Here is a 21,960-nt window from a genome sequence, read left to right as displayed (position 1 = left end):
CTCTGGAATGGAGGTCCGATGACCTACAATCAAACAAGTAGGTCAGATCATTTCTTTATGGCCAGGGTTAGAGTAATAATTTCAGGTTTTATGGTTGGCTTTGGGGAAAAGTGGTTCTGGTTTCTATGACTCACCTTGGGGAAGAGGGATTCTAGATTCTATGGCTAATCTCGAGGGAAAATGAAGGGCCAGGGACAGAAGGGCAGAGAGATTTTTGCTTCTGAGGTCTTCATTTTGGGAAACTATCTTTTGAGGCCAGCACAAGTAATAGCCATTTCTTTTCCCTGTCCTTCATTTACCTTTCAAAATAGAAACACTACTTTAAGGATTCAGAACTACTTCCATATGCTGAGCATTCAAGATTTGTGCCCTGTTTTCCCACCAGAAATAAATGTCAACAACCCGATAGTCTCTAGCAAGAGAAAGTGGAAAACTAGTATATCTGCTGAGCATCTAACATGTAGCACCATCATGGGTATTTTTCTCATTTAATCCTGACAGGGACCTTTGTAGGCAGATATTATTATGCCCATTTCATAGATCCTAACATTTAGGCACAGAGAGTGAAGTGCCAAAGCCACAGGTACATGACAAGAGCCAGGAGTTGAAACCAAATCTGTCTAAACCCCAAAACACACAATCTTTCTACTGAAGATCAGATGCTGGCCGTAACCACACGTAGTAGCTTACAGTCAGCATGCAGAGGTAGAAAGAGCCTTTGGAATAAAATGGGCTAGGATTTGAGTTCCAGCACTGTTACTTATGAGCTTAGAAATCCTTGTAAAACAGACTTGGCTGGGCACGGTGGCTCACGCCTGTAATCACAGCACTTTGGGAGGCTGAGGCAGGTGGATCGCTTAAGTCCAGGAGTTCAAGACCAGCCTGGACAACATGGCAAAACAATATATAAAAAATACAAAAATTAGCCCAGCATGTTGGTGTGCACCTGTAGTCCCAGCTAGCTGGGAGACTGACGTGGGAGGATCACCTGAGCCTGGAGAGTTTGAAGCTGTAGTGAGCTGTGATTGCACCACTGCAGTCCAGCCTGAGTGACAGAGTGAGACCCTGTCTCAAAAACAAACAGATACAACAGTGGTTCCTAATTCAGGTTTTTTGGGTATTAAGTGAGATAATGCATGTTATATATTTTGCACAGTAGCTAACCCGTAAAATCTGCTTATCATTGGGATAATATTAAAGAAACAGTATTGATAAAGAAGCTCAGCTCCTCAGAAAATGAGAATTTTCTTCCCTGCTAAGTGAGGTGATGGATGCACTGTTTGACAAGACAAATCTCAAAGGCCTGTGCTGAGTGGAAGTTGCCTGCATGTCACTGGTGGTGGTAAGGAGGGAGAGGGGAGTTAGCTAAGAGCAATAATTGAGCAGAACACAACAAGTATGTCAAGGAGAATGGACTAAACTAGACTCAGGATACAAGATCTCCAGTTAGGAATGTGCTTGTTTCCTTTGCATTGTCTCAAATTTCCTGAAATATAGGTCTGAGACATGATGACTCTAGGAGGTCTCCATGCTGCAGATATGTGGACTAGAAATGCATTTGGCATCCTGAGTCCTTAGAAACAAAAGAACACTTGTGCCTATTGCTGGCATGTTTTACAGTGCACGCTCTATAGTCAATGCTCAATAAATTCCTGTTGACTCTGACTGCTGCTGCAGACCCTGGACAGTGGCTTGGGGAGAGGGTAGGCAGTGGCTAAAGGTGTTTATAGGTTTTTCAACAAAATTAAGTTGCACTGCCTTGTGTTATGAGACATTGCTTTTATCCCAGACCTCTCCAGGGTTTTACCATATTTATTTTAACTAGAGACAGTCTTGGGGAACAGTTTGAACCCCAACTGGAATTTATTATTTAAAAGCCAAGTGGCAGGGAAAACAGGGATAACAACGAATGAAATTGAAAATAGCGTATTTCAGTTTAATAAAATTAAAACCAGAACAACACCTAAAATTTTTGGCTCTTTAGTGACCAAGACTTGGCAGAACTTTCCTCGTGAGCCTGGATCCAGGGGGCCTGTTTCAAGAGCAGGGGGACACGCCTCTCTTTCTCTGCCTGCTCCCTTCTGCACTCTTAGCAGTAGGCCTGTGGGCCCCAGCAGATGGAATAATGGAACTTTGCCCAAACCAGCGACCAGATGAGGTTGAACAACTTTATTCAGAAGCAACAAAGCAGGCTTTGGTTTTGCCAATGGAAATCAGGAAGTGAGCTGTTTGTAGCTATCTAGAGAATTGCCTCATGTGCTTGTCTCTTAATACTATTTGTGGTAGCTCCATTGTGAAGCAGTTTAATAAAGCTGGGTAAGACATTGGCACCTAGTGCTATTGAGCCCTCATTCTTTCCTCCACTGCCTTTAACATGTAAATGATATCCATCAGATCCAATCCTTTGATGGCAATGGAGGAGGAGGAGGAGGAGGACACACGTTGCACATTCTCCAAATATCCAGCAGCCTTTCTGGATTTCTCAGAGTCCTATGGATACTAAGTGGCAAATTCAAATATAAAAACATGCTTTTGCTTTCAAATGCCTATTAATTTTCTGTGAGTTATCTCTAATAAGTGGGCTTTCAGAAAGTTAGTATAATTTAATGGTAATAGAAATTTTAGGCCAGATGTGGTGGCTCACACCTGTAATCCCAACACTTTGGGAGGCCAAGGCGGGTGGATCATTGTAGGTCGGGAGTTCAAGACCAGCCTGGCCAACATGGTGAAACCCCGTCTCTACTAAAAATAGAAAAATTAGCCGGGCATGGTGGCACATGCCTGTAATCCCAGCTACTCGTGAGGCTAAGGCAGGAGAATCACTTGAACCTGGGAAGTAGAGGTTGCAGTGAGCCAAGATCTCACCACTACATTCCAACCTGGGTGACAGCAAGATTCTGTCTCAAAAAAAAAAAAAAGAGAAATTTTAGAATATGACAAGCCATTTCTATTTCAAAATTTCTTTATTTTTTTCTATTTAAAATTTAAATATGGTATTACGTTTTGTGATAAATTCGGACAACTTTACATATAATCCCCCCGCCCCTTTGAAGGAAAATGAAGAAAAAGGTCATTGCTTCGAATTGGAGTGGGACAGCTCTGGGTTGTGTGGACTTTGGCAGATTATTTAACTTCCTCAAACCTCATTTTTCTTAATCTATATAAGGGGAACAGTAATACTTATTCGCAGAGTTTGGATGAAGATTTAATTAAAAGACCTAGCACCAATTCTAGACCATAATAAGGGCTTAACACTTCCTAGTTTCCCTTTAATCCCAGCTAGATCAATTTCTCACCAACTGTAAATGTCAGTTTTCAAAATCGTTATTTTAGTATGCTTAACATATTAAAAACAGCCCATATTTAAGATCCTAATATTAAGTATTCCTGTTGAATAATTGTACAAAATTAATTTTACTGAGCAACCCTTTTATGTCTTCAGTTAATAAAAGTCCATGTTTAGTACCCGAGAGTCCTGTGAGTCTTTTTAACTGTGTTACGGGTAGTTGTGCAGGATTTCCAGAAATTATGAATGTCAGTGGAAATTTTTACTTCTCATTATTTAGGGCACAGTTCTGTAAGATCTATAATTTAGTGGGTGCAGGTGAGAATTTTTAGATCACACCATCTGTGAAAGGCCTTGTAAATGTGTAGTGGAATAAACCACTGTTGTATAACTATATTGCCAAGAAAGACTTTCTGCAGTCATACTATCTTAGTGTGTTAGAGTTTTTAAAAACTTAATGGCATTTTCAGCTTCTCTAAGGGCATTTTCAGCTTCTCTAAGGACTCCTGTTGTTCAGACTACTAAAAATAAATAAATAAATAAATAAATAAATAAATCACGAGTTATTCTAGCATAACTGACCTTTATTGCAAATTGCCTTATTTTATCTTAAAGAGCAAATGTTTGGAGGAATAATTCGTACAACTCCACTTGTCCTTGGGAGGTAATGAGCTCTAATACTTCTCAGTGCTTAACTTTGGTGGATAGTTATGCACTGCCTGTCGGATTACTTACTAGATTACTTCCCTGATCGTTAGCAATTCTTGTCATTAAGTAGTCAAGGAAAATAAGACATGAGCCATTCTCTGTGTGTACATCTAGACAGTCATTTATGCATAGACACACACTCATCACAAATATCCCGAAAGATACTGCTTTTTAAAACTAATTCAACTAGGGAAACTTTTCGTTTTCCTTTCATTCATTAAACAAATATGTCTAAGCACCTCCTGTGTGCCAGGCACAGAGGGTATTCAGTGGGAAATTAGCACTTATCCCATTCCTGACTTCTTAGTTCCCCCAGGTCCCTCCACCCAACAAGGGCCACCATCATCCTGATTTCTTTTGTTTCATTTCAGAGATATTCTGCACATGTAAAGGATATATTTGTGTGTGTATCTACTCATTTTTGTTAATCCAAGTGATAGCATACTGTACATCTCCCATCTTGGAGAGTATTCCAGATCACCCTGATTCATTCTTTGTTTTTTATTACTGCATGGTATTACATTGTATGGTTGGATGATAATCTTATTAGCACCCTGTTGGTGGACACAAGTAATTACCAGGGTTTTTTCTCTTCTGTTTCTGTGGCCTTGCTGTCTTTCTCCTGCCTTGCATTTCTACTAACACATTGGTTTCGTTTCCTGTCCTTAATGATTCTGAGAAATTGGATTCAACACCACCTTCACGGAGACCCTCACCCTTGTATGTACTTCCTGATAGATCCAGACAAGCATAAGTATGTTAAATGTACTCAACAAGACCTTATCTTTTCACCCCACAAACTCTTTGTGATTAGCTTGTGATATTGATCATGAACCACCTGATAAGCCTTTCAACCCCAGCATCCACTTCTTTAAATTGCAGGGACCTTGAGGAGCACAGACTCAGTTTGGCAGACATCATACCGGTCGTCTGGGCCTCTGTCACTTCGGGTTGCCCACACTGCTCACACTGATCGGTGTTCTCGCAGCTGGGACAGAGCTCAGGAGTGTCCTTTTGTTCCCAGGCCACAGTGGCCTCCTTTTCCTTTGAATGCCCTTGCTCTTCCTATGTGATTTTATTTCCACTATAATGTGGAGACATTTGAAGATCAGTTGAAGCACATTAACTTCAAATATATCATAATTAGCTTACTCCCTTTTGGTATGGCTCTATGAAGTATATCTGGTTTCATTTCTGGAAACCTTAACTGTCAGATGGTTGCTTTCTCACACTTGATCATAAAAAATAGGAAGCCCCTTCCCAACTTAAGTCTTTAGAGACTTCGAGGTGACCTTGACCACTGTTGTTGCTTCAGCTGCATCTTCTGCTGTCTGTTATTTCTGCCTTTCTTCATGTTGACATTACCATGCTCTGCCTCTGAGGTTCGGTTTCCCTTTCTATTGTTCCTCTGTCTTCGCTCTAATCCCCCCACTCTTCCTCTCTGTGTCTGTTTTCTGTAGAGCCTGTTTCTTTGACTATTTCAGTTTATGCCCCAGCAGCATAATTTACCATTCTCTTTTGTTATTTCCTCAGGTAGTTAGTTGATTATTAGCTCCTTATTCTGGCAATAAATAAAATTACATTTAAAAATGTCTCAGAGAAATATCCTTTGTTTCTTTTTTAATTTTCAAAATATTGAAATGTTAAAGGTCATTTTTAAATTGTGTTCTTTTTTCCCCACTGTTTACAAAATTTCCATTTATTTTTCTTATTATTTTTCTCTATTTATTTTTCTCATTGATCACTCTATTCCCGCTTAAAAAATTCAACAAATATTTAGTAAGTCTGTGTCACGTATTGGACACTGTAGGCCTTGAAGACACAGACCAACTCCCTGTCCTCTAGGAATTCTAGGGAAGGCAGGCATATATGTGATACTTTATTAATTTTTATTTTTTGAGATGGAGTCTCGCTCTGTCACCCAGGCTGGAGTGCAGTGGCGCTATTTCGGCTCACTGCAGGCTCCTGGGTTCACGCCATTCTCCTTCCTCAGCCTCCCGAGTAGCTGGGACTACAGGCGCCCACCACCACGCCCAGCTAATTTTTTTGTATTTTTAGTAGAGACGGGGTTTCAGCGTGTTAGCCAGGATAGTGTCGATCTGCTGACCTTGTCATCCGCCTGTCTTGGCCTCCCAAAGTGCTGGGATTACAGGCGTGAGCCACTGCACCCGGCCTATATGTGATACTTTATTCATTCATTCATTCATTCATTCATTGGAGATGTAGTCTCACTGTGTTGCCCAGGCTGGAGTACAGTGGCATGATCTCAGCTCACTGCAACCTCCACCTCCCAGGTTTAAGCAGTTCCCCTGCCTCAGCCTCCCAAGTAGCTGGGATTACAGGCGCTTGCCACCACACTCGGCTAATTTTTGTATTTTTAGTAGAAACGGTTTCACCATGTTGACCAGGCTGGTCTCAAACTCCTGACCTCAAGTGATCCGCCTGCTTTAGCCTCCCAAAGTGCTGGGATTACATGCATATGCCACCGTGCCTGGCTGTAGATGGAGCATATGTCGTAGAGAAAATGAAACAGGAAGAGGGAGCAGGGAGTTCACAATGGGATATAGTTTTAAATAAGGTCATCAGAGAAGATGCTCATTGAGAAAAAGCCATTTGTGCAAAACCTTGAAGGAAATGATGCAGCAAGTACTGGGGATTTATTGAGGGAAGAGTGTCCTGGGCGGGCAGGAGTAGCCAGTGCTCCTCCCAGCCAGGAGCCACCTCTCAGGAGGTGCATACCCAGAACAGCAAAGAGGCCACCATGGCTGGAGTGGAGCAAGTAGAGGAAATAGGTCAGAGAGGCTCCCGAGAACCTTTTTAAGCATGAGGCCTTTTAAGCCATTGCAGGGATTTTGGCTTTACTCTGAGATGAAGAGCCATTGGACAGATTTGAGATAAGGGAGTCATAGATCTTGTGCTATGATGTGTTATTGTCACATGTTCTTTCAAGAGGGTGAATTACTAAGCCTTTGTTCTAGCTCATCTTGCGGTAAATATTTTCTGCCCAATTAGGAGGAAGAACTAGTGATAAATGACCCAATATTTTCTCTTCTCTTCCTTCCACACCCCAGATCTGTTGTGTAAATGCAAAGAACATTATTACTGTTAATGTAATTATTTATTAAGCCACATCTCTAAGTAACCAAAAGCCATTAATAATTTTAGGCTTTCTGCAAAGTCTCTCAATCCTGATTTAAAGTATTTATTTATGACTTATTTTGGTACTTCTTCCAAAAAAAAAGATGAGAAGGTGAGGTTTAAAATGAAAAACATTTAAACTTAAAGGCTATGAAAATAAAACTTAAAAATTAAAATTATGTAGGAAGAAGTAGCAATCCATACAGATGACTATTGTGATTTACCACTCAATTTACCCATAAGTGGAATTCACGGTAACCAAACTCAGAAGGAAAACAACAAATAACATAATTATCTTTGTCTGATTTTTCCAGACAATAGCACTAGTCCTTGTACTTCTTACTCTAGTGCAGGCTATCCTGTGAACTTATGTTCCATAATGTCCTTTTTCTTCGCAAAACAATTACTTTCTAAAAATAAACTGGTCAATATAAATTTCACCTTATTTCTACTAGGTTGCTTGTTTATTTAGGTGGTGTCATTTCTGCTGAAAGAATCAACTTCCTGCTAAAATTGTTAATTCACTCACTGTAGGCATTAAAATCAAGGTTGACGGGCCGGGCGCAATGGCTCATGCCTATAATCCCAGCACTTTGGGAGGCCGAGGTGGGCAGATCACCTGAGGTCAGGAGTTCGAGACCAGCCTGACCAACATGGAGAAACCCCGTCTCTACTAAAAATACAAAATTAGCCGGGTGTGGTGGCGCATGCCTGTAATCCCAGTTACTTGGGAGGTTGAGGCAGGAGAATCACTTGAACCTGGGAGGCAGAGGTTGCAGTGAGCCGAGATCGCACCATTGCACTCACCTAAGCAATAAGAGCAAAACTCCGTCTCAAAAAGAAAAAAGAAAATCAAGGTCGATGTTACATTTTCTTTTCTTTTTTTTTTTTGAGACGGAGTCTCACTCAGACTGTTGCCCAGGCTTGAGTGTAGTGGTGCGATCTCGGCTCACTACAACCTCTGCCTCCAGGGTTCAAGTGATTCTCCTGCCTCAGCCTCCCCAGTAGCTGAGATTACAGGCATCTGCCACCATGCCTGGCTAATTTTTTTTTGTATTTTTAGTAGAGACAGAGTTTCATCACGTGGCCAGGTTGGTTTCAAGCTCCTGACCTCAAGTGATCCGCTCATCTCAGCCTCCCAAAGTGCTAGGATTATAGACGTGAGCCCCCGTGCCCAGCTGATTTTACATTTTCAATTGTCTGTTTCACTAGATTGTCTGCTACCTACCTTGTATCCTCTAACAGATAGTGTTCAGTCCCCTACCCCCAACTCTAAAATCCAAAAAACTCTGAAAACAGAAGTTTATGAAAAGTTGTTACAAACTCATTCAGAAGCAAAAACTTGAACTGAAATAAAGACAATTTAAAAATCTTCATTTGTCCAACTTGCGAATATTTGCATGTTTTGCTACAGAAGTGGTAATAGGTTCAATTATGGGTGCCGTGCGGAGTCCGCTGGGAGTTATGTAACATTTAGTACATGCATCTTACTACTTTTCCAAAATTTGAAAATATTAATTCCAAACCACATCTTCCTCCAAAAATTTCAGAAAAGGGATTGTGGGCTTGCAATAGCCAATCCTAGAATAATAATGATTGGAATAATGTAGGTGCCTTGTAAATGTGAATTGAAGTTTGATTAATATGAGATACTTAGAAATTAGAAACATTTCTGCAGCCGGGTCTTGTGACCTTGAGACCTCAGAGAATAAAATAGATTATTCAGTCTTCAGAAGCAGGACACCAAAATGTTTCCTTAATTGTTCTCTTAAGGTAGTAGTAATTGATCTTAGGTCAGGCTAATAAATCCAGAAAGAATGAAGTGTTACCCTGTCAGTCAAAATTGTTCCTATTAGTATCCTAGAAGGTGCTTTTTGTGCCATTCACATATTTTGCATGTTGTCTCTGTATCTTTACTTATCACTTTGTATCTTTCTGGTTTTTGTTCAACATTTTTTAAAGGTGTCACATCAGCTTTTTTAATACTGGTGATTTAATTGCAAAAGCACACATAAACAGTTTGAAAGGTGTGAGAAGAAATTCGCAAGTCACATGGGGAAACAGCAACAAAGCTAGCATTCAGTCTGGAATGCATCCACTGTGCAAAACAAATTCAACTGCCAGTGGGTCAAATGGTGTATCCTGAGATTGAGTGAAAAATGAGTTTGATACAAGAAGTGCTTGTTTTATACAAAGGATACAGTGGGAAATATCAAGATGAATTGAATATAGGCTGTACCCTCACAAAGCTCAAGCTTAACAGGGAAAGCAGAACGTGTATATAAAATAATAAACTACATAGCAGAACATACCAGACATCATGTGAAGATGAGTGGGGATAGGTTAAATGGAGAGGATGGACTTGCAGAATACATGGATGAGAAGGACAGAATCTTCGCTGTCAAGCAGTGTTGAGTAGTAGAGATACACATAAACACATAAATTATTATGGAAAATGGTAAATAACATAATAGGAGCTAAGGAACCATAGATAAGTATAGTAATCCGTGGGGAAGGTAGGCAGGAATTGACCTTCAAGCTGGTCTTGAGGGACACAAGATTTTGCCCAGAAGGCTTGGAGGTAGGTCAAGGAATCTGTTCTGGGCAGAGTAAATAAGATGCTTGTTGTTTGAAGTATCACTAACAGAACAGTTACATACAGTAACTCTTTATATTTTATTGTCATTGCAGGTGAATCAAACATCCCTTCTGGAACAATACAGAGTAGGAAAGGTTTGCAGAATAAGAGTCAGTTTAGGACCATCGCACCAAAAATTGTGCCCAAAGTCCTAACGTCCAGAATGCTGCCATGTCATTCACCATCACACTCTGATCAGGTGAATCTGGGACCCTCCATCAACTCCAAGCCTCTGGGGATGTCCACCCAGAACTATGCCCTGATGCAGGTTGCTGGCCAGGAGGGGACATTTTCTCTTGTTGCTCTGCCACATGTTGCCTCAGCTCAGCCAATTCAGAAACCCAGAATGTCCCTACCTGAAAACCTGAAACTTCCTATTCCTAGATATCAACCCCCTAGAAATAGCAAAGGATCAAGAAAGAAACCCATCCTGATCTTTCCTAAGAGTGGCTGTAGCAAAGCTCCTGCCCAAACCCAAATGTGTCCTCAGATGTCCCCTTCCCCACCTCACCACCCTGAACTCCTGTACAAACCCAGTCCATTTGAGGAAGTGCCATCACTAGAGCAAGCCCCAGCCAGCATTAGCACAGCTGCGCTGACCAATGGAAGTGACCATGGGGACTTGAGACCACCGGTGACCAACACCCATGGCAGTCTGAACCCTCCTGCTACCCCAGCATCACCCACACCAGAGGAGCCTGCCAAGCAGGACCTCACAGATCTTTCAGGGAAAGCACACTTTGTAAGCAAGATAACATCTAGTAAACCTTCTGCTGTTGTCAGTGAAAAATTTAAAGAACAAGTTTATCTTGCAAAAACCATGACCAGTTTATCACCAGCCATTCTTGGCAATGCAGTTCAGTTGATCTCTTCAGTCCCCAAAGGGAAACTGCCAATCCCACCCTACTCAAGAATGAAGACAACGGAGGTTTACAAAATCAAATCAGATGCTAACATTGCAGGTTTTTCTTTACCAGGACCTAAGGCCGACTGTGATAAGATATCCTCCACCACAGAAGGCTTTAATGCAGCCACCAAGGTGGCAAGCAAGCTACCTGTTCCACAAGTGTCACAGCAGAGTGCCTGTGAAAGTGCCTTTTGTCCACCCACCAAACTTGATCTTAACCACAAAACAAAACTGAACAGTGGAGCAGCAAAGAGAAAAGGAAGAAAATGGAAGGTACCAGATGAAATTTTGGCATTTCAGGGAAAAAGGAGAAAATGTATCATTAATAAGTGTAGAGATGGTAAAGAAAGAGTAAAAAATGATCCCCAAGAATTCAGAGACCAAAAGCTGGGGACCCTGAAAAAATATCGTAGCATTATGCCCAAACCTATCATGGTCATACCCACTTTGGCCTCCCTGGCTTCTCCAACTATACAGTCCCAGATGCTTGGGGGCCTAGGACAGGATGTTTTGTTAAATAATTCACTCACTCCTAAATATCTTGGCTGTAAGCAAGACAACAGCTCTTCCCCTAAGCCCAGCTCCGTGTTCAGAAATGGATTCTCTGGCATTAAGAAGCCTTGGCACAGATGTCACGTCTGCAACCACCACTTCCAGTTCAAACAGCACCTTCAAGACCACATGAATACACACACCAACAGACGCCCTTACAGTTGTCGGATATGTCGCAAGTCCTACGTACGTCCTGGCAGCCTGAGCACACACATGAAACTTCATCATGGTGAGAACCGTCTGAAGAAACTCATGTGTTGTGAATTTTGTGCAAAAGTGTTTGGCCACATCCGAGTCTATTTTGGCCATCTGAAAGAAGTGCATAGGGTTGTGATCAGCACTGAGCCCGCTCCCAGTGAACTGCAGCCAGGAGACATACCAAAGAACAGAGACGTGAGTGTGCAAGGCATGGAGGGATCATTGGAGAGGTGAGTGCCGATGGAATGGAGACCTGGCAAGAGAGTCTGTTTTGATTTGGGGAAGAGGGGAAGATTTCATATTCAGAAAGGAGAGTTTATAAAACATCTCTTGGTTTAAGATTTCATAAAGTAGCTATGTATACCTCCTAGTTCTGTGAAGAATAATCTTGTTTCTCTCTGGTTTCTGATCATCCATATTTGGAATTACCCTAACCAATCTAGTAAAGTATTGTATATAGTTCCAGTGGTCTTTACAAGTAATTTCCCCAAAATCACATCCACAGAATTTGCGTTATTTTAAACAGCATCATTTGCCCCAAAATGCGGCATGACCCATGGTTGGGGACTCACAGTGGGTGGGTCTGTCATGTTGACCCTACCTTAAGGTGCTCAGACCCCACCCTCTTCATTTGCCCTGTTTTTCCCATCAGTTCGGGTTCACTCTTTCTGGTGTCATTCCTTTTTGCAAGCACTGCTTCCTAGTATTATTGCTGTGGGATCCTTGGGGTGTCATTTCACCAGCCGGAAACCTCTGTGGCCAGTGGCGCCTTGGGCTGAGTTTTGCTCTGGCCCATTAGGCTTGTTCCACCCACTTGGCCTGGCAGGCTGCACTCAGCTCATGCTACCGGCCTAGATCCCACGCCTGCCAAGGGCGAGCCAGGCACAGAGTGGTGAGGGATGTGTGAGCGAGCGTGGGGTCTGGCCACTGCACATAGGCAGGCACACCGGCTGCTGCTGCAGGCCAGGCAGCTCCAGGTGCCACCTCCTTGCAAGGCTGTGGCTGGACCAGGCACATCACAAGCAGCTTCCACGGCTGGAACCAGGAACATGATGTTGCCCAGAAGCTTGGAGACTAGGGAGTCACTGCCCTGGCTCAGGGGGCTCCCAGGTCAGAGCTCCCCAAAGGGCCGCAGCTCTTCTCTTCACCTGCTGTGTGGCAAACAAGGGGTGTGTTTCAGCCTGTTTGTGTTACAGCTCTCTTAGCCCCACCATTTGGCAGGTCCCGAGTTCTTGTCCTGCGTTCAGGGAGAATGGTACACAGAGAAGTAGAGGATGAGCAAGATGAAGAGGAGCTTTATTGAGTGATAGAACAGCTCAGAGTTGAACTGCAGGGGGCAGTTCCTTTCTGCAGCCAGGTTTTCCCAACTAACATTCAGCTCTTAGCAGAGAGGGTGTCTCCTCTCTGCAGGCAGGTCATCCCCGTCATCTCTTGTGCTTTCAGCAGAGAGGGTAGCTCCTCTCTGCCACTGGTCGTCCCATTGTCTCTTCAAGTCTGGCTAAGTCCGGGGCTTTTATGTGCCTCAGAGGAGAGGAAATGCATGCAGTTTGTCCATGGGCGGTCATGGACAGACCCAGAAAAGCACCACAAGTTCCCACTCCAGTCCACATGACTGGCAGCCTGGCCCCTAGGCTTCAGGGCTTCCCTGGCTTGAAGGTGGGGCTTCACCGGGGACCTCCCCCTTTCTGCCCAGGAGCTTCTTTGCCCCCTGCTTCTGTTTATGGCACCCAGGCTGTTCATGCTGAGGGGGCACCTGCAGGCCGGAACCAAGCTGTCCTCAGCGCTCCTTCCTCAGCCTCCCTCCCATGCTTATTGGCACCCAAAGTCTGGAGCAGGCCGATGGGGTAGGAGGTGGGCATACCAGCACTGCCTTGAGTGTGTGCACACCCAGCCAGGTTACAGCAGTGCCCAGGCTCAGCCCCAGCCTTGCTTTGAGATTGGAGCAGGTACTGACAGCAGGGAGAAGCCAGGCAGCAGGAGCAGGTGCTTCTTGAGCCTGTGGGGGAAAGGGGCCTTCCTGGACCCCTGAGAGTGCAGAGATGCATGGATCTGCAGCCACAGCAGGGTAGCTACAGTGGTTCCTGGGAGGGCAGGAGGGCTCCTGCCTGCTCCCAGCTTCCAAGAGCACAGGGGTGCCTGGGTCACAGCTGCAGCTTGGGCAGCTGCAGGCAGTTGTGCCTGGGAAGCTCCCACACCGTCAACTTGGAAAGGGCAGGGCTCCTGCTTGTCCCCAGCTCCCACCGGCTCCATGAAGCATGGCACCACCCCTGGCCCAGCTCTGCCTCAGGGCCCCTCTCTACCCACTCCTGCATGCCCTAGTGTGCTGTTTTCCCTGCCAGCAGGTGACTCAGCCTGGCCCCATCGCAGTGGCTCTCAGGGAGGCAGGTTTCAGGGACTGCCCACCTCCTCTCCATGTTTTCCCAGCAGCAACAGCAGGCAAGGTGCAGGTGGCGCAGTGGCCCTGGCCAGCCCCTCACAAATGAACCTGACACTCTCAGGGCTAGCCCCACAAGTCCCGGCTGCACCTTCAGCCGGGTGCTCACTGGCTCCTTTCTGAATATGAAATCTTCCCCTCTTCCCCAAATCAAAACAGACGCTCTTGCCAAATGTAGTTTGGACATTGTACCTAAAAATCAAAATCCAACTCTAGGGAAAGAAGGAAGAAGTGAGGTTTCATGGTTCATTAGTGAAAGGCACAGAGGTCTTAAAGGGGACAGAAAAGTCTAAGAAAAAGGAGAAACTCTAGAAAAGCAAGGAAGAACTAGGGTAGGCACCCTTTATTTTTACTGAACATGACAGAGTGAGCCAAAATTGAATAGAAGGTATTGGTTCTCAAGGTTAGGGAGAGCCACAGTGGGTAGGGTGGGACTGTTACCTTCAACAGAACCGAGGGTGTTCCCGTGCCCTTCACGCGCTCTTACGTGACTCTTCCACGTGATTGCTCCTGTCCCTGTGGTAACCAAAGACGAGTTAGCTCACCTGGGACAGATGCGTGAAGAGGACTGTTGACTAAATGAACCCTGGTAGCTGGAGAAATGTGTGGCCGCAAGCAGGAGTGACAATTGGTATTCACCACGGTCCTTGCAGAAGGTCTTCCCAGGTACTCTCTGTTTACGCCAGCCCTGTCTTTCTCATCAGTGTATGTTTTAGATCCCTGAAGGCTGACAGCTGAGAGGAAAGGTTGCAATTGCATTTTTCCATGAAATCTTATCTTCACTATTTTTGGCCTTTTCAGGGAAAACAAGTCCAACCTGGAAGAAGACTTCCTTCTAAACCAGGCAGGTGAAGTCAAATTACAAATCAAATGTGGTCGTTGTCAGATTACTGCTCAGTCTTTTGCGGAAATAAAATTTCATTTACTTTATGTTCACGGAGAGGAAATTCAGGGCAGGCTACAAGAAGGGACCTTCCCAGGAAGCAAGGGGACTCAGGAAGAGTTGGTGCAGCACGCTAGCCACGACTGGAAAAGGCATCCTGAGAGAGGGAAGCCGGAGAAGGTTCATTCCTCCTCCGAGGAATCACACGCATGTCCAAGACTGAAAAGGCAGCTCCACCTTCATCAGAATGGCGTGGAAATGCCCATAGAAAATGAAGGACCCCAGTCAGGAACCAACAAGCCAAGGGAAACCTGCCAGGGCCCTGAGTGTCCTGGCCTGCACACAGTTCTCTTGTGGTCCCGTTCAGGCTTTAACTGCCTGCTTTGTGCAGAGATGCTGGGACAGAAAGAGGACCTCCTCCACCACTGGAAGCACCAGCATAACTGTGAGGACCCTTCCAAACTGTGGGCTATTTTAAATACAGTCTCCAACCAGGGAGTGATCGAACTTTCCAGTGAAGCTGAGAAATGAGACCCCAAGGCAGCCTGGGGTTAAGGAGAGAGCTCTGCCGCCACCTTCCTTCAGAGCTTCGTGCTTTATGGTGGTGCTTAGTCACAAAGATCAAACAACAGGATTGGTGTGAGTGAACAGAAATGATTTTTCGTACGTGGTTTTATTTTCTTACAAAATAAAATATATGTTCTCGAAGCATATTTTTCTAACTATATGCAGTCTTATTTTAAAATACGTACTGATTCTTAATATCTTAGACTTTCAGAATAAATAAAAAGATCAAAATTTGGAAATTGAAATTTAGAAGAATATAGGCTGTTCTTCAAATACAGCTCTCAGTGAAAACATGCGTGTGTCCTTCCTTTTGTTCAGATGTTTTCTGCTTATATAGATTGACAAATGTCAAAAATGTCCAGGCAGCAAAACCCTTTTAGTCTCAACCATAGTATCAAGTTAGATGGTAAATGCTGATATTTATTAAATTCTCTGGTTTATTTGAATATGATATAGAGCAGTATTTTAATAAGATTGTCATCTACAATAATTTAAATTCCGTGTTTTCAGGACTCAGATTTTTGCTTCTTGTAATTTTGCTGTTTTCTTAAATGCTCGTTTCATTGAAGATTAGTTGTTGGCAAGTCTTATAGCTGTAGTGTTCCATATCAAAATAATTTTTTAAAAAATTTAGTACTTCAGCTAATAAAAAGTCTACTTGCTTGGTAAAAAGTTATTTTCAAGTAGTCTTTGGGACCAGAAAATTTACAACCTGGAAAATGAACTAGATAGTTCAGTCCAGATGTGTAGGGGTCTCAACTGCTTTCCCTCACTCCCAAGTAACTTCAGAGGGTTGTTGCTAGCTGATCAATTTTAGATGAAACTGTGCTTTTCAAGCCCAGTTCTCTTTGAAAGTCAGAAGTAAATGATTGCCTCTTAAATTCCTGGGAAATTACCTCAAATCAGTAAAGTTGTCATTTGAAGTTTCTGGCCGTCCTGGCTGCAAAATCATTTTCTTAGAAAAGTGGAGTTTCAGCACTCATCCTGCTGAAAATCTCAGTCTTGGATGAAAGCACCATACGTGTGGCCAGCCCTGTTTGCTGAAACTCAGCCCAGGTATGGTCATAATATTTTGTGCTCAAGGAAGTTACCTAAACAGAAAGAACTAAATTCTAATTGACAAGCTGGTGGATCTTACATCTTTTTTTAATGTCTGATTTTAATATCCAGTGTTTGTAGACATGATTTGCCTCAAATAGTACAAGAGAAAACTTAATCTTTGTCTTTTTGCAAATAGTTTTGTAAATTTGGGAATAAGAGTAAGGATAGAAATATCTGAAAGATTGTGTTGTGGTTTGTCTGTTGATCACGCTTTACCCAGTTTCAAATAGGGAATATCAGACCTCCACTGTTTGATAGTTTTAGAACTTCTTGGTTAATAATGAAGTCGCTTTACCATTCAAACCAGTTCCCAGTTTGTTTTCTGAAATATTGGTCTCAAAGATATTACCAGATGACTTCTACAAAGAATACTACTTGAATTCAAACCATAAAACTTGAATTCAAACGGTGAAATAGTTTATAGACTGCTCAATCTTCAGATGCTAAGTCGTATTTTAGAAACACTGGCCGGTTGGCCAAATCACAGTGGAGTGCGTGGAGACAAAGGTGTAGGACAGAATACACCCACCCAGCACTCGGGGAAAGTCTCAAGTCCCCTAGGTTGTGCAGGAGCCCACCTGTGGCCTGTGTCTCCCCACATATTCTTACGGCAAGGCCATAGGCAGTCTCCAGAAAGGAGTACAGTGAGGAATGGGGAAAAGAGCAAAAGTACGGAGAAGATATGATTGGCTCATGATTCAGCGCTCTGGCTGAATCTCCATTTCAGAGCAGCTGCATTTCCGAGCATTTCAGAGCAGCGGCTCCAATGTACTAACTAAATTTAGATGACTCAACAGAGCACTGATCCATAGGGAGAGGGAGGGTGCAGGTGGGGACCCATGGAAAAGTGACAGTCATCTTTAAGAAAATTTTTGTTTTTTTGGAGTCTCGCTCTGTTGCTCAGGCTGGAGTGCAGTGATGCGATCTCGGCTCACTGCAAGCTCCACCTCCCGGGTTCACGCCATTCTCCTGCCTCAGCCTCCCCAGTAGCTGGGACTACAGGCACCCACCACCACGCCCGGCTAATTTCTTTTTTTTTTTTTTTTTTTTTTTTTTTGTATTTTTAGTAGATACGGGGTTTCACCATCTTGCCCAGGATGGTCTTGATCTCCTGACCTCGTGATCTGCGCATCTCGGCCTCCCAAAATGCTGGGATTACAGGCGTGAGCCACTGCACCCAGCCGAAAATTCTTTTTTTAAGATAAGGAAGGTTAGTGGGGCATAGGACCCTCCCTGGATGTCAGTGTGTATGGGTTCATTTGTGGTACAGTGTTACAGTTCTCAGCTTTTGAAAACTCCCCTGCCTTACAATGCAGACAGCCCCAGTGCCACCCAAAATAAGGAGTTTCTGGCCCTTACTAGTAGTGCTTCATTGAGAATGGTGGGAAGAGGGCCTCCTACTGGGGAGGCAGGAAGATGAGAGAGAGTACTTAGCTAAAGTTACTTTGGGAACAGCTCAGAGCCTTTCTTGGGTTAGAGATGTTATTGGAACAGTCCCAACCTGTATACTTACGCCAGAGATGGTGTGGTGTGCAACAAAGTGCTCCAATACTTACTGTGTGTGGCATTGAGAGAGTGTCCCCTCTTAGGCTCCATTCTCTCCTCTGTGAAATGGGGGTGACAGTCCTACGTCAAGGCACTGTTGTGAAGAGTAAAAGAGACACACATGAAATGCCTGGCACCCGTGGGCCATGTGATAACTGGTGGCTGGTATTTATTAGGCTTTTGGCCAGACTTGGGAGAAGAGGTATTTTGTACCATATAAAAGATTGTAAAAAGCTTGAGTAGACAGATCTTAAGTGCAGAATTCAAGGATGGAAACTACTAGGAACCACAGAAGTTGGCATTTTTGCAGGAAATGCATTTTATTTTTATTTTATATATATATTTTTTGAGATGGAGTCTTGCTCTGTCATCCAGGCTGGAGTGCAGTGGCATGATCTTGGCTCACTACAACCTCCGCTTCCTGGGTTCAAGCAATTCTCCTGCCTCAGCCTCCCGAGCAGCTGGGATTACAGGCATGCACCACCACACCTGGCTATTTTTTTTTTTATTTTTAATAGAAATGGGATTTCACCATGTTGGGCAGGCTGGTCTCGATCTCCTGATCTCATGATCTTCTTGTCTCGGCCTTCCAAAGTGCTGGGATTACAGGCGTGAGGCACCGCACCTGGCCATGAAATGCATTTTAATTTTTAAATAAAAACTAGGATTTGGATTGCATGGAGGTTTGGTAAGTGTCTATTCAATCAGAACAGAAAGCAACATTCACTAAATTATTTCCATGCCAGGCTTCACTTTGGGGCCTGTATTCCTTAGGTCTCAGCCCATGCAGCACCTCATTCCTGCGGTTGTCCCTCTGCCCTTCCCTTGCCCCTGTTATAGCTGTCATCATAGCACCCACCTTGCTGTCCAGAAGCTGAGGGTGGACTTGTCCACCTCTCACACTAGATAATAAACCTCATGAGGGCAGGAACTGTGCCTGTGAACAGAGGTTCAGCACAGAGCCCTAGAGGGTCCAGTGGCTGACATGGAATAGTGCACAGCAGATGTTTGTTAAAAAAAAAAAAAAAGGATACATCAGCTAAATAAAAACAAAATTAACACTTTTTATGAATAAACCAGCCTTAGAAGAAACCAAACTTGTAGCTAGAAAGGCATGGAGGCAAACTTGGTCTTAAATTCAGCACATTCATTTTGCTTCATGTCTTTTGCTTCTTGGAAAATTGTCCCAACGCCAGCAAAACTAGATTTTTTTCCTCTTCTTTTGGCCCTAAATTATTTCTGAAAGTTACAGCATTTTAGATTTGTATTGTTTTATTACCTGTCATTTTTATTCACGTCTGCTTTTGTTGCTCTCTCTCTCTCTCACTGGACCTCTTCCTAGTTTAGCTTGACGTCTGCTTTAGCTGCTCCTCATATGGAAAGTTGCCTCTTCATCAGCACACCATAAATAATCCAACCTGGGTGCATTCCACTGCCTTCTCTGGCTACAGACTCCTCCCCTTCCCAGCTGCGCGGCTCCAGTTGTCTGTGGCCCCAGTGACATGGTTGTTGGCAGTAAATGTTCAACTTCATTTATTTCCTAGAATTCTCAGATCTGGACTGGTTTGCTCCATTCAAGCTGCTGACAAGCTTTGTTAGGTACATATTTTATAGCATCTCCCCTTTTCACTGGGCTGCTGAGAAGAAGTGTCCTGGTGAGTATGACCTGGAATTTAGCAGAACAGGTTTTTAGCTTCAACTTTATTCTGACTTCTCTGACGTTGGACAATCAGAAGCTTATCTAGGCTTGTGGTTTAACCTAATGTATATTTAAACAATATCCACCTCTTCAGGAATATTACTTCTAGAGGTGAACTGTTTATTGTGTCTCATCTTTGGTCACGGTCATGGTTATTCCTATAATAAAACTATAGCCACAATTTTGGGGGCACATTTTAAATTTGTGTTTAGTATGCAGATGTTGGCTTAGGAATACATCACATTTTCCATGCTCTGAAGTGTGAATATATTTCAATGCATTGCTTAACTGTAGGAAAAATGCTACCCATTGAAGGAAACCAAATATGACAACTAAAAGGTGTACAGATTATTCCTTCTTATTTTAATGTGAAGCTAAACTTTCTTTTTCAATTACATTTGCTCCTGTCTTCAGAATTGCCTCACCCCCTTAACTTAAGAAGAAACAATAGGATGGCAATTCTTGCCATTTTAAGTATGTTCCTAAAACAAAATATCAACTTATTAGAATTATAATAGATCATATTTTTTAATAAATAGCCACTGAGCACTCCTCAATAAAAAGATTGTGCCTTCGTTCATTAAATATGAATTTAGTCTCTGCCTAGGAGTTGCAAAGAGACCACCAAGCCTTTGCAGAGACAAAGCACCGAATTTAATCTGATTGCTGCCTGAATTGTAATGCATATGTTACTCCAAACATTCACCCATGGAAGAGATCCAAGTAGCTCAAACACATGCACTGCACAACCAGCCCTAGAGCTCTGGCTGTCTCTGAAAGATATGTAAGGTTTTGTGCTTAGGAAACTAACATGCTGTCTTCTCCCAGTCTAATGCAAATTAAAGCACAGTTCAGGTTTTCATAAGGCATTCATTGAACCAAGCCTTTATGACAATGGTTACGCCCAAGGAAAGTTACTCTAAAATGTCCAAGAAAACTAAGTCTTTCAGTCTTTATTCCGTCTGGAAGTAAAAGGCGGGCAAAGAGAAGCAGGAGGACGGGAATAGTGTGTCAAGATGTGGCATGAGGAGCTTTCTGATGATGGAAGGCCCAATGGGGCACTGTAAGGGTAAGGGGGGAACATGTCTCTAGTGTCCAGGTAGCACAATGCCATTAATATTTTGTTGTAATGGAAAGAAATTTGACAATGCTTATCACAATCTAAAATGCACATTTTGACCCAGGATCTCTTAAGTATTTGTCCTATAGATAGTACCACACAAGGACACAGGTAGATGAGCAAGGATGTTCACTGCAGCATTGTTTATAGTTAGCAAAAGACTAGACCCAACTGAAATGTCTATCAGAGCTGGTAAAAAACATGACAGTGCACCATATAATGGAGTACCATGGTGCGGTCGAAAAGACTGAAGTGGCACTTTATGTGCTGGAATAAGTATTGTGTGAAGGAAGCAAGGTACAGAAGAACATATACCGTGTCCCCATTTACTGTTTAAAAAGGGGGAAGAAAGAGGGAGAGAAAGGATATATGTGTGCTCATATACGCAGAGAAAATTTACAGAAGGTGACTGCACTATTGGAATGTTTTGTTGCATTTTCTTTAAAGACTTTTCCTTATATTTCATATATATGCTTGGCATAGCAGAATTTAACATTATTTACAATCAAATCTGGCAGTATTTTCTTGCATGGCCTTTGCATTTCATAATATGCTTAGAAACTCCAATGCTTACTCAAGTGTTCATAATTATTTTCGTCTAGTATCATTACAGTTTCCTTTTTTTTTTTTTTTTTTTGGGGAGAGTCTGACCGTGTCTCCCAGGCTGGAGTGCAGTGGCGCGATCTCAGCTCACTCCGCCTCCTGGGTTCAAGCGATTCTTGTATCTCAGCCTCTCAAGTACTTGGGACTACAGGCATGCGCCACCACGCCCGGCTAATTTTTGAATTTTTAGTAGAGATGGGGTTTCGCCATGTTGGCCAGGCTGGTCTCAAACTCCTGACCTCATGTGATCTGCCTGCCTTGGCATTCCCAAAATGCTAGGGTTACAGGCGTGAGCCACCGCGCCCAGCCCATTATGGTCTCCTTTATACATCACAGTGGTTAGAAACATGAGCTTTGTTGTCTTATGGTTTTAGATTTCATTCCTGATTCTACCAACTATTTAGCTCTGTAATTCTGGCAAGTTCCTTCAATTTTTTTTAACCTTAAGTTCAGGGGTACATGTGCAGGTTTGTTATTTAGGTAAACTAGTGCCATGGGGGTTTGTTGTACAGATTATTTCATCACCCAGGTATTAAGCCTACTACCCTTTAGTTATTTTTCCTGATCCTCTCCCTCCTCCC

The 21,960-nt window shown here is 43.2% G+C and overlaps 1 protein-coding gene and 1 long non-coding RNA gene across 34 annotated transcripts in view; one reads left to right on the top strand and one right to left on the bottom strand.

Annotated features, from left to right (window-relative positions):
• The window catches only part of ZNF438 (zinc finger protein 438), a 182,378-nt gene extending 166,923 nt beyond the window's left edge, over positions 1 to 15,455 (top strand). For all 32 annotated transcript variants that reach the window (XM_054521480.2, XM_054521488.2, XM_054521484.1 and 29 more), the window contains 2 exon segments: positions 9,824 to 11,657; positions 14,663 to 15,455. In XM_054521480.2, coding sequence (XP_054377455.1) covers positions 9,824 to 11,657; positions 14,663 to 15,275 — 2,447 coding nt within the window. In that variant the 3' untranslated portion in view covers positions 15,276 to 15,455.
• LOC129048201 (uncharacterized) overlaps positions 1 to 21,644 on the bottom strand; it is a 53,030-nt gene extending 31,386 nt beyond the window's left edge. The window contains exons 1-3 of one of the 2 annotated variants that reach the window (XR_008510368.1): positions 21,428 to 21,644; positions 19,237 to 19,623; positions 17,969 to 18,051 (exon numbers count right to left, since the gene is read on the bottom strand). This is a non-coding gene — a long non-coding RNA (uncharacterized LOC129048201). Of the gene's footprint in view, positions 1 to 17,968; positions 18,052 to 18,254; positions 18,583 to 19,236; positions 19,624 to 21,427 lie in introns of those variants that run through there. The other variant, XR_008510369.1, reaches the window with a different exon arrangement.
• Between the last annotated feature and the right edge of the window lie 316 nt (positions 21,645 to 21,960).

This window comes from Pongo abelii, chromosome 8 (assembly GCF_028885655.2).
Source record: "Pongo abelii isolate AG06213 chromosome 8, NHGRI_mPonAbe1-v2.0_pri, whole genome shotgun sequence".
Classification (NCBI taxonomy): Eukaryota; Metazoa; Chordata; class Mammalia; order Primates; family Hominidae; genus Pongo; species Pongo abelii.
The sequence above is the reverse complement of the archived record's forward strand: the minus strand, read 5'-3'. Positions and strand labels throughout refer to the sequence as shown.